This window comes from Hydra viridissima, unplaced genomic scaffold, assembly GCF_058129835.1.
Source record: "Hydra viridissima isolate aposymbiotic clone 2 unplaced genomic scaffold, HvirCarnegie_v1 scaffold_5, whole genome shotgun sequence".
In the NCBI taxonomy this organism is placed as follows: Eukaryota; Metazoa; Cnidaria; class Hydrozoa; order Anthoathecata; family Hydridae; genus Hydra; species Hydra viridissima.
Window position 1 is genome coordinate 227,995 of NW_028324304.1, and position 13,048 is coordinate 241,042.

General features: G+C 40.3%; 8 protein-coding genes and 2 pseudogenes across 8 annotated transcripts; 4 read left to right on the forward strand and 6 right to left on the reverse strand.

The window, feature by feature from the left end:
• Positions 1-1,135: 1,135 nt before the first annotated feature.
• On the reverse strand, positions 1,136-1,525 carry LOC149887414 (histone H2A, orphon). The gene has a single exon (XM_090086623.1). It carries the CDS (start codon positions 1,523-1,525, stop codon positions 1,136-1,138), a length of 390 nt encoding a protein of 129 aa, XP_089942749.1.
• Positions 1,526-1,819: 294 nt separating this feature from the next.
• Positions 1,820-2,224, forward strand: LOC149887415 (late histone H2B.L4 pseudogene; annotated as a pseudogene).
• Positions 2,225-2,957: 733 nt separating this feature from the next.
• On the reverse strand, positions 2,958-3,269 carry LOC149887416 (histone H4). Its single transcript, XM_090088324.1, has one exon. The coding sequence runs from the start codon at positions 3,267-3,269 to the stop codon at positions 2,958-2,960; it is 312 nt and encodes a 103-aa protein (XP_089944450.1).
• A 540-nt stretch (positions 3,270-3,809) lies between these two features.
• On the forward strand, positions 3,810-4,220 carry LOC149887417 (histone H3). The gene has a single exon (XM_090087601.1). The coding sequence runs from the start codon at positions 3,810-3,812 to the stop codon at positions 4,218-4,220; it is 411 nt and encodes a 136-aa protein (XP_089943727.1).
• Positions 4,221-4,431: 211 nt separating this feature from the next.
• Positions 4,432-5,007, reverse strand: LOC149887418 (histone H1.0-A-like). Its single transcript, XM_090087602.1, has one exon. It carries the CDS (start codon positions 5,005-5,007, stop codon positions 4,432-4,434), a length of 576 nt encoding a protein of 191 aa, XP_089943728.1.
• Positions 5,008-8,288: 3,281 nt separating this feature from the next.
• LOC149887419 (histone H2A, orphon) lies at positions 8,289-8,678 on the reverse strand. The gene has a single exon (XM_090086649.1). It carries the CDS (start codon positions 8,676-8,678, stop codon positions 8,289-8,291), a length of 390 nt encoding a protein of 129 aa, XP_089942775.1.
• Positions 8,679-8,972: 294 nt separating this feature from the next.
• On the forward strand, positions 8,973-9,377 carry LOC149887420 (late histone H2B.L4 pseudogene; annotated as a pseudogene).
• A 733-nt stretch (positions 9,378-10,110) lies between these two features.
• LOC149887421 (histone H4) lies at positions 10,111-10,422 on the reverse strand. Its single transcript, XM_090088323.1, has one exon. The coding sequence runs from the start codon at positions 10,420-10,422 to the stop codon at positions 10,111-10,113; it is 312 nt and encodes a 103-aa protein (XP_089944449.1).
• Positions 10,423-10,962: 540 nt separating this feature from the next.
• Positions 10,963-11,373, forward strand: LOC149887422 (histone H3). The gene has a single exon (XM_090088170.1). It carries the CDS (start codon positions 10,963-10,965, stop codon positions 11,371-11,373), a length of 411 nt encoding a protein of 136 aa, XP_089944296.1.
• A 211-nt stretch (positions 11,374-11,584) lies between these two features.
• LOC149887423 (histone H1.0-A-like) lies at positions 11,585-12,160 on the reverse strand. Its single transcript, XM_090087930.1, has one exon. It carries the CDS (start codon positions 12,158-12,160, stop codon positions 11,585-11,587), a length of 576 nt encoding a protein of 191 aa, XP_089944056.1.
• Between the last annotated feature and the right edge of the window lie 888 nt (positions 12,161-13,048).

Here is a 13,048-nt window from a genome sequence, read left to right on the forward strand (position 1 = left end):
TCTTTCCGGGGTTTTAGGGACGGGTCATTTAGAAAACAAAATGTAAAAGAACTAGAGCGTCGTAACTTTGTTATATGTTGAGTTTTGTGCCCGTCGCAAGTTTGACGTGTTTTAATTGAAGGAATGTTTAGTTCTAGCTTTACGTTTTTTTCCTTTAATGTAAAATAAAGGGTTGTCTGCGCATGCTGTGATTTTTGTTTCGACTTTGTCAAGTGTTATGACTTTGATCATTTGCTTTATTTCGAAGTGTCTCAAGAGTGTGTCAGCTTGGAGTATGTATGAGTTTTCGACAGCGGACGTCTTTGTCTTTACCCCTCTTGTTTGTTAGACATGACGTGCAATGACCCGTTCACTTCTTTTCGTTGACGTTTTTTTTCGCATTTCAAAAAACTACTGACCAAGAGAACGTGCGCAGAAGAAAAATGACAAGGTAAAACCAACAACAAAAAACCATGCAATTAAGGATTACACACAGACAAACACGCAAGTGTAAAAAACGGAAATTTTTTTTTTTTTTTTTTTTTTTCGTGCTGCCGCTTTTTTGTTTGTTTTTTTTTGTTTTGTTTTGTTTTTGTTGCTGCTGCTGATGCTAATGCCGTCACTGCTGCTTAACCTCGCTCTTTGTTTTTTTCTCCGCTAAATATACTTTTTTGCTGAAATCCTAAGGGAGCTAAATTCTTACGGAGGCGCTTAAATCTTCTTTGTTATTTTCCTACAGCCTATAGATGGTCGCCAATCTGGGCACGTGCGTGTTCACTTTTTATTCAAGTTACGTTGGATCCTTTCAAAACTTGGAATCTTGAACATGCACGTGACCTGTGAGGTAACCGAACTGTTTTTTCTCCCTCAGGTTATAACTTAAAACGTTTCAAAGATGGCGTGTAAACCCCACCATGTATTTTTTTGTAACGGGATGCGTGTGCTCTTTTTATCCCCTAACAGCTTTAAAAAGAGATTTTGAACCCCCCTCCCCTCCCTTCCTTACACACACACACACACACACACACACACACACACACACACACACACTTCTTTATATTCTCCTTAGTGTGTTTAAGCTCATGCCGTCATGTTTTTAACAGATGTGTGGCTATGAAAATAGCCTTTATTTTTTATCTTGTGTTCAGAGTACCGTTTATTTGGCTGCTGGTTTTGGAACCTTTTCGTTCTTCTTGGGAAGCAAAACGGCTTGTATGTTTGGCAGCACACCGCCACTGGCTATAGTAACACCTGACAACAACTTGTTCAACTCTTCGTCATTGCGAACAGCTAACTGTAAGTGTCGAGGAATGATTCTAGCTTTCTTATTGTCACGAGCAGCGTTACCGGCCAACTCCAAAATTTCGGCGGAGAGATACTCCAAAACAGCAGCTAAATAGACAGGTGCGCCTGAACCGATGCGATTGGCGTAGTGTCCTTTGCGCAAAAATCGGTGAACACGACCGACTGGAAACTGAAGTCCGGCTCTGAACGATCGAGTCTTTGCCTTGGCTTTAGCTTTTCCTCCTTTTCCACGTCCTGACATTTTAATTTCTTACACTGAGAAACAACGAGAGACAACCTAGAGATATTTGTGCGCGCTTTGAAATCAACTTACAAAATTCCTTTTTCTTATCAAAAACATTTGGTCTCGAACTGCACTTTTTTTAACGAATAGAAAAACTCCGTCAAACAATGCGCAAATTAGTTAATCTTTGAAGAACCAATGAGCTTGCGAGAAACAGAAATGTTCTCGAATTGGAGACCACAACTGCGCTTTATATAGGAAGTGATTCGGTTGCTTGTAATTTCAAATTTCAATTCTCTAAAACTCGTCGACATGTCTGACGCTCCAAAGGCCGGAGGAAAACAAGCGCCCAAGGTGGCCAAAAAGGGGGAAAAACGCGCTGGTAAGAAAGGCGGCAAGATCGCTGGTACTGGAGACAAAAAGCGCAAGAGAAAGAGGCGAGAATCCTACGCCATTTACATTTACAACGTCTTGAAGCAAGTTCACCCTGATGTTGGTGTTTCTTCCAAAGCGATGAGCATCATGAATTCTTTCGTCAACGACATTTTTGAAAGAATCGCTTCAGAAGCTTCACGACTAGCCCTCCAAAACAAGAAATCAACCATCTCTTCGCGTGAAATTCAAACAGCTGTGCGCCTCTTACTTCCCGGTGAGTTGGCCAAACACGCAGTGAGCGAAGGCACCAAGGCTGTTACTAAGTACACCAGCAGTAAATAGATGGAGCGCTATCTAAACGGCTATTTTCATAGCCACACATCTTGTAAAAGCATTGTACGCATTAGAACGCCTTAAATTGTAGTAGAGAGAAAGTACTTAAAATGCAATAGCTAGGCAGCCATTGTTTGCTCGTTTTAAATTGCGACACCGCGTCTAAAGAGCGAGCGCTTTTCTAGACTTGCTTTTTTTGATGTTTAAACGTATAGCTTTTGCATCCACTTTGGATACAAAAAGTTATTACAGTAGGTAAACGCGTGAGAAAATCTTTCAACAACTACTTGAGCGCCACCTTTTTGCTTTTGATCAAAACCTTAGCCCTTATGACCCACCCATCGTTATTATTTGCTGCTACTACCACACTTTTGCTCCTTTTTTCTTTTTTCTTTTTTTTTTCAAATGTATTGCGCGCATCTTTAGGAAATCAGACTTAAAGCAGCGCTTTAGATAAAAATCACCTTTCTAGCCCGATGATGGTGAGCAAAACACTTTATGTGTCAAGCGTCTACTCTAAACACTCAGTTAAACTATGCCTCGCTAAAAAACATTACTTAGAAATCAATTCAATTGCTTTTCATTTCGATTGAAACAAACTGAAACTGGTAAACTAAACCGTTTTTACACACCCCCTCTGCTTATCGCGGTGCAGCGTTCAAGTTCTAGATTGCCTATTAACGTTTAAAACAGATGTGTGGCTATAAAAATAGCCGTTTTTGATTGCTGAGGTGTTCCCCTTTTAACCACCAAAGCCGTACAATGTGCGACCTTGTCTTTTTAATGCGTAGACAACGTCCATAGCGGTGACTGTCTTTCTCTTGGCATGCTCTGTGTATGTTACAGCGTCGCGAATAACGTTTTCCAAAAAGACTTTTAGAACGCCTCGAGTCTCCTCGTAGATAAGTCCAGAGATACGCTTAACACCACCGCGACGAGCTAGACGACGTATGGCGGGCTTTGTGATTCCTTGGATGTTATCACGTAAAATCTTGCGATGACGCTTTGCGCCTCCTTTTCCAAGTCCTTTTCCTCCTTTACCGCGACCAGACATGATTAAAATTGTTTGAAGTTCAATTACTGTCTTTTTGCGTTTCTTTTTGTTTTTATTATGCGCTGGAAGCGCGACTTTTACCCTACATAGATGGAAACATCTTCGTCAAACAACCAATCGCAACGGTCCTTCGTCAAAAAGCCATCTGAACCAAAAAAACAAAAAAAAAAAAAAACGAAAACAAACTGCCTTGTTTTTAACGCGCGTTTTCGCATTTAACGCTTTTATCCGTTCGCAAACAGAGCAGAAAAGTTTCTTTTCGGAATTCCACTACGTCGACCTGTCTTTGAAGTGTTTAAAAAAGCAGAAATTGTAGAGGCGAGACAAACGCGCTCTCTTTTCCCGTAGCCAAAAAACACGCCTACGTGGCCTTAATGCCTTATTTTGCATTTGTACTTGAACCAATCAAAGAGCACTTTCTTAGCACCAATCAGAATGCAGCTTTAAGTCGCGGCAAAGTCTAAAAATGTCAACAAAACGCGTTAAATTGAAAAACTTCAAAAGTTCAACTTAAACTGATAAGTGTAAGCGTAACTTACAATGGCCCGCACAAAACAAACAGCTAGAAAATCTACCGGCGGTAAAGCACCGAGAAAGCAGCTGGCAACAAAAGCAGCAAGAAAGAGTGCCCCGGCTACCGGCGGAGTAAAGAAACCCCACAGATACCGACCCGGTACCGTAGCTTTGAGAGAGATCCGAAGATACCAAAAATCGACAGAGCTCCTAATCAGAAAACTACCCTTCCAGCGATTGGTTCGCGAAATAGCTCAAGATTTCAAGACTGACTTGCGTTTCCAAAGCACCGCCGTCATGGCCTTACAAGAAGCTTCAGAAGCCTACTTAGTGGGTCTCTTCGAAGATACCAACTTGTGCGCCATCCATGCAAAGCGTGTCACTATTATGCCAAAAGACATTCAGTTGGCGAGAAGAATCAGAGGAGAGCGAGCTTAAAAAATGGTGCTTCTAAACAAAACGGCTATTTTCATAGCCACAAATCTGTTAAAAACGTTGTCGGCTTAGTGCCTTAAAACAAAACAAAACAAAAAAAAAAAACAACAAACAAACAAACACAAAGTAAACAAGTTCTACGCCTGGAACTTTGTTTTTAGAAAGATGTGTGGCTATGAAAATAGCCGTTTGACAAAAAGCGGGGTAGGTTAGGTTATTTCTTTTCCACTTTTGCGATGGTTTTCTTGGCTGCAGCTTTCTTCTTAGGTGTCGCTTTCACTTTCTTTACTGCGGGCTTTTTAGCAACCGGTTTCTGGGCGCTCTTTTTTGCGGGAGTCACTTTTTTCTTAGGAGTAGCTTTTTTCACTTTCTCTTTTTGTGCGACTTTTTTCACTGACGCAGCTTTCTTTTTTGGCGTGCTCTTCTTTTCAGCAGGCTTCTTTACTTCTTTGGCTTCTTTTTTGTGCTTCTTGGCGACTGCAGCAGGCTTCTTTAACGGTTTGGGCTTAGCTGCAATTCTAAAAGAACCCGACGCGCCAGTTCCTTTCACTTGTACGAGCTCGCCAGCAACCACCATGCGCTTTAAATTAATCTTGACTTGCGAATCGACGTTTTCACCCACCTTGTTGTTGGCCTTGACGTGCTTGGCGATAGCTTGTCTTGACGACCCTTTGCGTTCTTTAAGCGAATTAATAGCATCGACAATCATCGCCTTGTAGGGAGCATGATCAGCAGGCTTTTTAGGCGCAGACTTCTTTGTGGCCTTTTTCGGAGATGCAGCTTCAGTCATTTTTTTTTTGTCGTGTTTCAGAGAAACGTTGCGTTCGTTTTTATAAAACTTCTAGATGTTTAGATGTTTTTATTTTTCAAGCGGAGTTTTATGCGGACTGTCGAGGAGACTTTTTTTTTTTTTTTTTTGCTCCACCGTCAGACTGCAAAGTGTGTTTTCGTGTTGACAGGCAAACCTCCACAGCTCGCGTCTCTCGCTCTCTTAAAGCTTCATTAGTTTTGAAATCTTCTAAAGAATAGTGACGCTTTGTAAATTGCGGCGTTTCGGTGCCACAGCATGTTAGAAGCGAAAGGTATCGCATCAAAACATCGAAAAAATAGTCTTTAAAAGCAATCGAGTGCGCGCATGGCCAAATAACATCAGCGCTACTTACTCTGGACAAAGCAGCTTAATTTCATCAAGAAACTGAACCATATGGCTTCCCAAAAAAGCTTATGCCAATCTCTTCTAAGCATTTGGTACCATACAAACTCAATAGAGGCGAAGGGCACAAACACGCGCGATTGCTGGAATATTTAATGCGTTAGCAACGCGTACTAACGACGATTTTTAGTTCAGACCAATTCTTTTTCTAAACACAGAGACACAACAAAGAACATTCCATGAAAAAGGAACACTATGTTGTGCTTATTCGTGTTCGTTAACAAAAACGATCGAAGGCTAAAACTGCGATAACGCAGTCAACATATATAAAGTCGCGGACACTAGAAAAAAAGGAAAAACTTAGCAACCTGAAAGTTCTGGACATCGTAAAAAAAAAAAATAAATAAAAAATAAAATTCATTATGGAAGGTAACGGTAAAAAAACGTTTGAGGAGATAAGAGAATGAGTGACGAATGCACAATACGGGGTCCATTCGGTTCTTCGTCTTCATAGTCATCGTTCGAGCGAAGCTTGGTGTTTTCTTTACAATTGTGCAGTCTTGGGAAGGCATGCAACTTTTGTTCAAGTTCATAAAGGCAAAACTGAATTAGAATATGGCGATTTTAAAAGATGCTCTACATTTCCGTTTGCTTTTCAAAGTGCAAATTTCGCTTTTGATTTCATGCGCTCATAACTGGCATTTCAAAAATGACACTTTAACACTCGTGAAAAGTGAATTTGGCGGCTTTTGCATGATGCAAAGTTATTAAAATCGCGCGAGGCATCAGTTATAAGGTGTTCACAACCGAAGTTATTGCAGATCAATTCCATCTCTCGTTTTTTCATTTTCAGAAAAGTTCATTTTTCTCCGCTTTATAACATCATAACCATTAGGCTTAGCTGCTTTAGCCTTAGCGAGGTCCTTGACATTAGAAAAGCACCAGTTGGAATTTTATTTTTGCTAAAAATAAAGGCTAACAAATGCAACAGAAATATCTATCTTGCAAGGAACTCGTTCATAATTGAAAAACAAATACAAAGTAAGCTACTTAGTTAGTTAGTTAGTTAGTTAGTTAGTTAGTTAGTTAGTTAGTTAGTTAGTTAGTTAGTTAGTTAGTTAGTTAGTTAGTTAGTTAGTTAGTTAGTTAGTTAGTTAGTTAGTTAGTTAGTTAGTCAGTTAGTTAGTTAGTCAGTTAGTTAGTTAGTTAGTTAGTTAGTCTCTCAGTGAGTTAGTTGGTTAGTTAGTTAGTTAGTTAGTTATTTAGTTAGTTAGTTAGTTAGTTAGTTAGTTAGTTAGTTAGTTAGTTAGTTAGTTAGTTAGTTAGTTAGTTAGTTAGTTAGTTAGTTAGTTAGTTAGTTAGTTAGTTGGTTAGTTAGTTAGTTAGTTAGTCAATCAGTTAGTTAGTTAGTTAGTTAGTCAGTCAGTTAGTTAGTTAGTCAGTCAGTCAGTTAGTTGGTTAGTCAGTCAGTTAGTTAGTCATTCAGTTAGTTAGTTTGTATCTTAGTTAGTTTGTTAGGTACTAAGTTAGGCAGATACGTGAAAAATGACGATAGATGACGATAAATGAGGACAATAATTAAAATGTAGCTACTTTGTAAAATCTTATTACTTTAACTAAAGTTTTAGTACTTTGTTAAAATAGCATGAGAACTAACGCTACCCCACAAGCTTTTTAAAGTTCTTTTTTAAGGTTTCAGCAACCCATCCGACGTTGCGAGAAACACCTGATAGTTACTGTGAAAAAAGGTATTGGCCAACTTCTCGACTGTCGCGTTTTATTCTTTCCGGGGTTTTAGGGACGGGTCATTTAGAAAACAAAATGTAAAAGAACTAGAGCGTCGTAACTTTGTTATATGTTGAGTTTTGTGCCCGTCGCAAGTTTGACGTGTTTTAATTGAAGGAATGTTTAGTTCTAGCTTTACGTTTTTTTCCTTTAATGTAAAATAAAGGGTTGTCTGCGCATGCTGTGATTTTTGTTTCGACTTTGTCAAGTGTTATGACTTTGATCATTTGCTTTATTTCGAAGTGTCTCAAGAGTGTGTCAGCTTGGAGTATGTATGAGTTTTCGACAGCGGACGTCTTTGTCTTTACCCCTCTTGTTTGTTAGACATGACGTGCAATGACCCGTTCACTTCTTTTCGTTGACGTTTTTTTTCGCATTTCAAAAAACTACTGACCAAGAGAACGTGCGCAGAAGAAAAATGACAAGGTAAAACCAACAACAAAAAACCATGCAATTAAGGATTACACACAGACAAACACGCAAGTGTAAAAAACGGAAATTTTTTTTTTTTTTTTTTTTTTTCGTGCTGCCGCTTTTTTGTTTGTTTTTTTTTGTTTTGTTTTGTTTTTGTTGCTGCTGCTGATGCTAATGCCGTCACTGCTGCTTAACCTCGCTCTTTGTTTTTTTCTCCGCTAAATATACTTTTTTGCTGAAATCCTAAGGGAGCTAAATTCTTACGGAGGCGCTTAAATCTTCTTTGTTATTTTCCTACAGCCTATAGATGGTCGCCAATCTGGGCACGTGCGTGTTCACTTTTTATTCAAGTTACGTTGGATCCTTTCAAAACTTGGAATCTTGAACATGCACGTGACCTGTGAGGTAACCGAACTGTTTTTTCTCCCTCAGGTTATAACTTAAAACGTTTCAAAGATGGCGTGTAAACCCCACCATGTATTTTTTTGTAACGGGATGCGTGTGCTCTTTTTATCCCCTAACAGCTTTAAAAAGAGATTTTGAACCCCCCTCCCCTCCCTTCCTTACACACACACACACACACACACACACACACACACACACACACACACACTTCTTTATATTCTCCTTAGTGTGTTTAAGCTCATGCCGTCATGTTTTTAACAGATGTGTGGCTATGAAAATAGCCTTTATTTTTTATCTTGTGTTCAGAGTACCGTTTATTTGGCTGCTGGTTTTGGAACCTTTTCGTTCTTCTTGGGAAGCAAAACGGCTTGTATGTTTGGCAGCACACCGCCACTGGCTATAGTAACACCTGACAACAACTTGTTCAACTCTTCGTCATTGCGAACAGCTAACTGTAAGTGTCGAGGAATGATTCTAGCTTTCTTATTGTCACGAGCAGCGTTACCGGCCAACTCCAAAATTTCGGCGGAGAGATACTCCAAAACAGCAGCTAAATAGACAGGTGCGCCTGAACCGATGCGATTGGCGTAGTGTCCTTTGCGCAAAAATCGGTGAACACGACCGACTGGAAACTGAAGTCCGGCTCTGAACGATCGAGTCTTTGCCTTGGCTTTAGCTTTTCCTCCTTTTCCACGTCCTGACATTTTAATTTCTTACACTGAGAAACAACGAGAGACAACCTAGAGATATTTGTGCGCGCTTTGAAATCAACTTACAAAATTCCTTTTTCTTATCAAAAACATTTGGTCTCGAACTGCACTTTTTTTAACGAATAGAAAAACTCCGTCAAACAATGCGCAAATTAGTTAATCTTTGAAGAACCAATGAGCTTGCGAGAAACAGAAATGTTCTCGAATTGGAGACCACAACTGCGCTTTATATAGGAAGTGATTCGGTTGCTTGTAATTTCAAATTTCAATTCTCTAAAACTCGTCGACATGTCTGACGCTCCAAAGGCCGGAGGAAAACAAGCGCCCAAGGTGGCCAAAAAGGGGGAAAAACGCGCTGGTAAGAAAGGCGGCAAGATCGCTGGTACTGGAGACAAAAAGCGCAAGAGAAAGAGGCGAGAATCCTACGCCATTTACATTTACAACGTCTTGAAGCAAGTTCACCCTGATGTTGGTGTTTCTTCCAAAGCGATGAGCATCATGAATTCTTTCGTCAACGACATTTTTGAAAGAATCGCTTCAGAAGCTTCACGACTAGCCCTCCAAAACAAGAAATCAACCATCTCTTCGCGTGAAATTCAAACAGCTGTGCGCCTCTTACTTCCCGGTGAGTTGGCCAAACACGCAGTGAGCGAAGGCACCAAGGCTGTTACTAAGTACACCAGCAGTAAATAGATGGAGCGCTATCTAAACGGCTATTTTCATAGCCACACATCTTGTAAAAGCATTGTACGCATTAGAACGCCTTAAATTGTAGTAGAGAGAAAGTACTTAAAATGCAATAGCTAGGCAGCCATTGTTTGCTCGTTTTAAATTGCGACACCGCGTCTAAAGAGCGAGCGCTTTTCTAGACTTGCTTTTTTTGATGTTTAAACGTATAGCTTTTGCATCCACTTTGGATACAAAAAGTTATTACAGTAGGTAAACGCGTGAGAAAATCTTTCAACAACTACTTGAGCGCCACCTTTTTGCTTTTGATCAAAACCTTAGCCCTTATGACCCACCCATCGTTATTATTTGCTGCTACTACCACACTTTTGCTCCTTTTTTCTTTTTTCTTTTTTTTTTCAAATGTATTGCGCGCATCTTTAGGAAATCAGACTTAAAGCAGCGCTTTAGATAAAAATCACCTTTCTAGCCCGATGATGGTGAGCAAAACACTTTATGTGTCAAGCGTCTACTCTAAACACTCAGTTAAACTATGCCTCGCTAAAAAACATTACTTAGAAATCAATTCAATTGCTTTTCATTTCGATTGAAACAAACTGAAACTGGTAAACTAAACCGTTTTTACACACCCCCTCTGCTTATCGCGGTGCAGCGTTCAAGTTCTAGATTGCCTATTAACGTTTAAAACAGATGTGTGGCTATAAAAATAGCCGTTTTTGATTGCTGAGGTGTTCCCCTTTTAACCACCAAAGCCGTACAATGTGCGACCTTGTCTTTTTAATGCGTAGACAACGTCCATAGCGGTGACTGTCTTTCTCTTGGCATGCTCTGTGTATGTTACAGCGTCGCGAATAACGTTTTCCAAAAAGACTTTTAGAACGCCTCGAGTCTCCTCGTAGATAAGTCCAGAGATACGCTTAACACCACCGCGACGAGCTAGACGACGTATGGCGGGCTTTGTGATTCCTTGGATGTTATCACGTAAAATCTTGCGATGACGCTTTGCGCCTCCTTTTCCAAGTCCTTTTCCTCCTTTACCGCGACCAGACATGATTAAAATTGTTTGAAGTTCAATTACTGTCTTTTTGCGTTTCTTTTTGTTTTTATTATGCGCTGGAAGCGCGACTTTTACCCTACATAGATGGAAACATCTTCGTCAAACAACCAATCGCAACGGTCCTTCGTCAAAAAGCCATCTGAACCAAAAAAACAAAAAAAAAAAAAAACGAAAACAAACTGCCTTGTTTTTAACGCGCGTTTTCGCATTTAACGCTTTTATCCGTTCGCAAACAGAGCAGAAAAGTTTCTTTTCGGAATTCCACTACGTCGACCTGTCTTTGAAGTGTTTAAAAAAGCAGAAATTGTAGAGGCGAGACAAACGCGCTCTCTTTTCCCGTAGCCAAAAAACACGCCTACGTGGCCTTAATGCCTTATTTTGCATTTGTACTTGAACCAATCAAAGAGCACTTTCTTAGCACCAATCAGAATGCAGCTTTAAGTCGCGGCAAAGTCTAAAAATGTCAACAAAACGCGTTAAATTGAAAAACTTCAAAAGTTCAACTTAAACTGATAAGTGTAAGCGTAACTTACAATGGCCCGCACAAAACAAACAGCTAGAAAATCTACCGGCGGTAAAGCACCGAGAAAGCAGCTGGCAACAAAAGCAGCAAGAAAGAGTGCCCCGGCTACCGGCGGAGTAAAGAAACCCCACAGATACCGACCCGGTACCGTAGCTTTGAGAGAGATCCGAAGATACCAAAAATCGACAGAGCTCCTAATCAGAAAACTACCCTTCCAGCGATTGGTTCGCGAAATAGCTCAAGATTTCAAGACTGACTTGCGTTTCCAAAGCACCGCCGTCATGGCCTTACAAGAAGCTTCAGAAGCCTACTTAGTGGGTCTCTTCGAAGATACCAACTTGTGCGCCATCCATGCAAAGCGTGTCACTATTATGCCAAAAGACATTCAGTTGGCGAGAAGAATCAGAGGAGAGCGAGCTTAAAAAATGGTGCTTCTAAACAAAACGGCTATTTTCATAGCCACAAATCTGTTAAAAACGTTGTCGGCTTAGTGCCTTAAAACAAAACAAAACAAAAAAAAAAAACAACAAACAAACAAACACAAAGTAAACAAGTTCTACGCCTGGAACTTTGTTTTTAGAAAGATGTGTGGCTATGAAAATAGCCGTTTGACAAAAAGCGGGGTAGGTTAGGTTATTTCTTTTCCACTTTTGCGATGGTTTTCTTGGCTGCAGCTTTCTTCTTAGGTGTCGCTTTCACTTTCTTTACTGCGGGCTTTTTAGCAACCGGTTTCTGGGCGCTCTTTTTTGCGGGAGTCACTTTTTTCTTAGGAGTAGCTTTTTTCACTTTCTCTTTTTGTGCGACTTTTTTCACTGACGCAGCTTTCTTTTTTGGCGTGCTCTTCTTTTCAGCAGGCTTCTTTACTTCTTTGGCTTCTTTTTTGTGCTTCTTGGCGACTGCAGCAGGCTTCTTTAACGGTTTGGGCTTAGCTGCAATTCTAAAAGAACCCGACGCGCCAGTTCCTTTCACTTGTACGAGCTCGCCAGCAACCACCATGCGCTTTAAATTAATCTTGACTTGCGAATCGACGTTTTCACCCACCTTGTTGTTGGCCTTGACGTGCTTGGCGATAGCTTGTCTTGACGACCCTTTGCGTTCTTTAAGCGAATTAATAGCATCGACAATCATCGCCTTGTAGGGAGCATGATCAGCAGGCTTTTTAGGCGCAGACTTCTTTGTGGCCTTTTTCGGAGATGCAGCTTCAGTCATTTTTTTTTTGTCGTGTTTCAGAGAAACGTTGCGTTCGTTTTTATAAAACTTCTAGATGTTTAGATGTTTTTATTTTTCAAGCGGAGTTTTATGCGGACTGTCGAGGAGACTTTTTTTTTTTTTTTTTTGCTCCACCGTCAGACTGCAAAGTGTGTTTTCGTGTTGACAGGCAAACCTCCACAGCTCGCGTCTCTCGCTCTCTTAAAGCTTCATTAGTTTTGAAATCTTCTAAAGAATAGTGACGCTTTGTAAATTGCGGCGTTTCGGTGCCACAGCATGTTAGAAGCGAAAGGTATCGCATCAAAACATCGAAAAAATAGTCTTTAAAAGCAATCGAGTGCGCGCATGGCCAAATAACATCAGCGCTACTTACTCTGGACAAAGCAGCTTAATTTCATCAAGAAACTGAACCATATGGCTTCCCAAAAAAGCTTATGCCAATCTCTTCTAAGCATTTGGTACCATACAAACTCAATAGAGGCGAAGGGCACAAACACGCGCGATTGCTGGAATATTTAATGCGTTAGCAACGCGTACTAACGACGATTTTTAGTTCAGACCAATTCTTTTTCTAAACACAGAGACACAACAAAGAACATTCCATGAAAAAGGAACACTATGTTGTGCTTATTCGTGTTCGTTAACAAAAACGATCGAAGGCTAAAACTGCGATAACGCAGTCAACATATATAAAGTCGCGGACACTAGAAAAAAAGGAAAAACTTAGCAACCTGAAAGTTCTGGACATCGTAAAAAAAAAAAATAAATAAAAAATAAAATTCATTATGGAAGGTAACGGTAAAAAAACGTTTGAGGAGATAAGAGAATGAGTGACGAATGCACAATACGGGGTCCATTCGGTTCTTCGTCTTCATAGTCATCGTTCGA

Bases quoted from the DNA above. Each gene is read 5' to 3' on its own strand.
- LOC149887414 (XM_090086623.1), bottom strand. From the start codon at position 1,525: ATGTCAGGACGTGGAAAAGGAGGAAAAGCTAAAGCCAAGGCAAAGACT.
- LOC149887416 (XM_090088324.1), bottom strand. From the start codon at position 3,269: ATGTCTGGTCGCGGTAAAGGAGGAAAAGGACTTGGAAAAGGAGGCGCA.
- LOC149887417 (XM_090087601.1), top strand. From the start codon at position 3,810: ATGGCCCGCACAAAACAAACAGCTAGAAAATCTACCGGCGGTAAAGCA.
- LOC149887418 (XM_090087602.1), bottom strand. From the start codon at position 5,007: ATGACTGAAGCTGCATCTCCGAAAAAGGCCACAAAGAAGTCTGCGCCT.
- LOC149887419 (XM_090086649.1), bottom strand. From the start codon at position 8,678: ATGTCAGGACGTGGAAAAGGAGGAAAAGCTAAAGCCAAGGCAAAGACT.
- LOC149887421 (XM_090088323.1), bottom strand. From the start codon at position 10,422: ATGTCTGGTCGCGGTAAAGGAGGAAAAGGACTTGGAAAAGGAGGCGCA.
- LOC149887422 (XM_090088170.1), top strand. From the start codon at position 10,963: ATGGCCCGCACAAAACAAACAGCTAGAAAATCTACCGGCGGTAAAGCA.
- LOC149887423 (XM_090087930.1), bottom strand. From the start codon at position 12,160: ATGACTGAAGCTGCATCTCCGAAAAAGGCCACAAAGAAGTCTGCGCCT.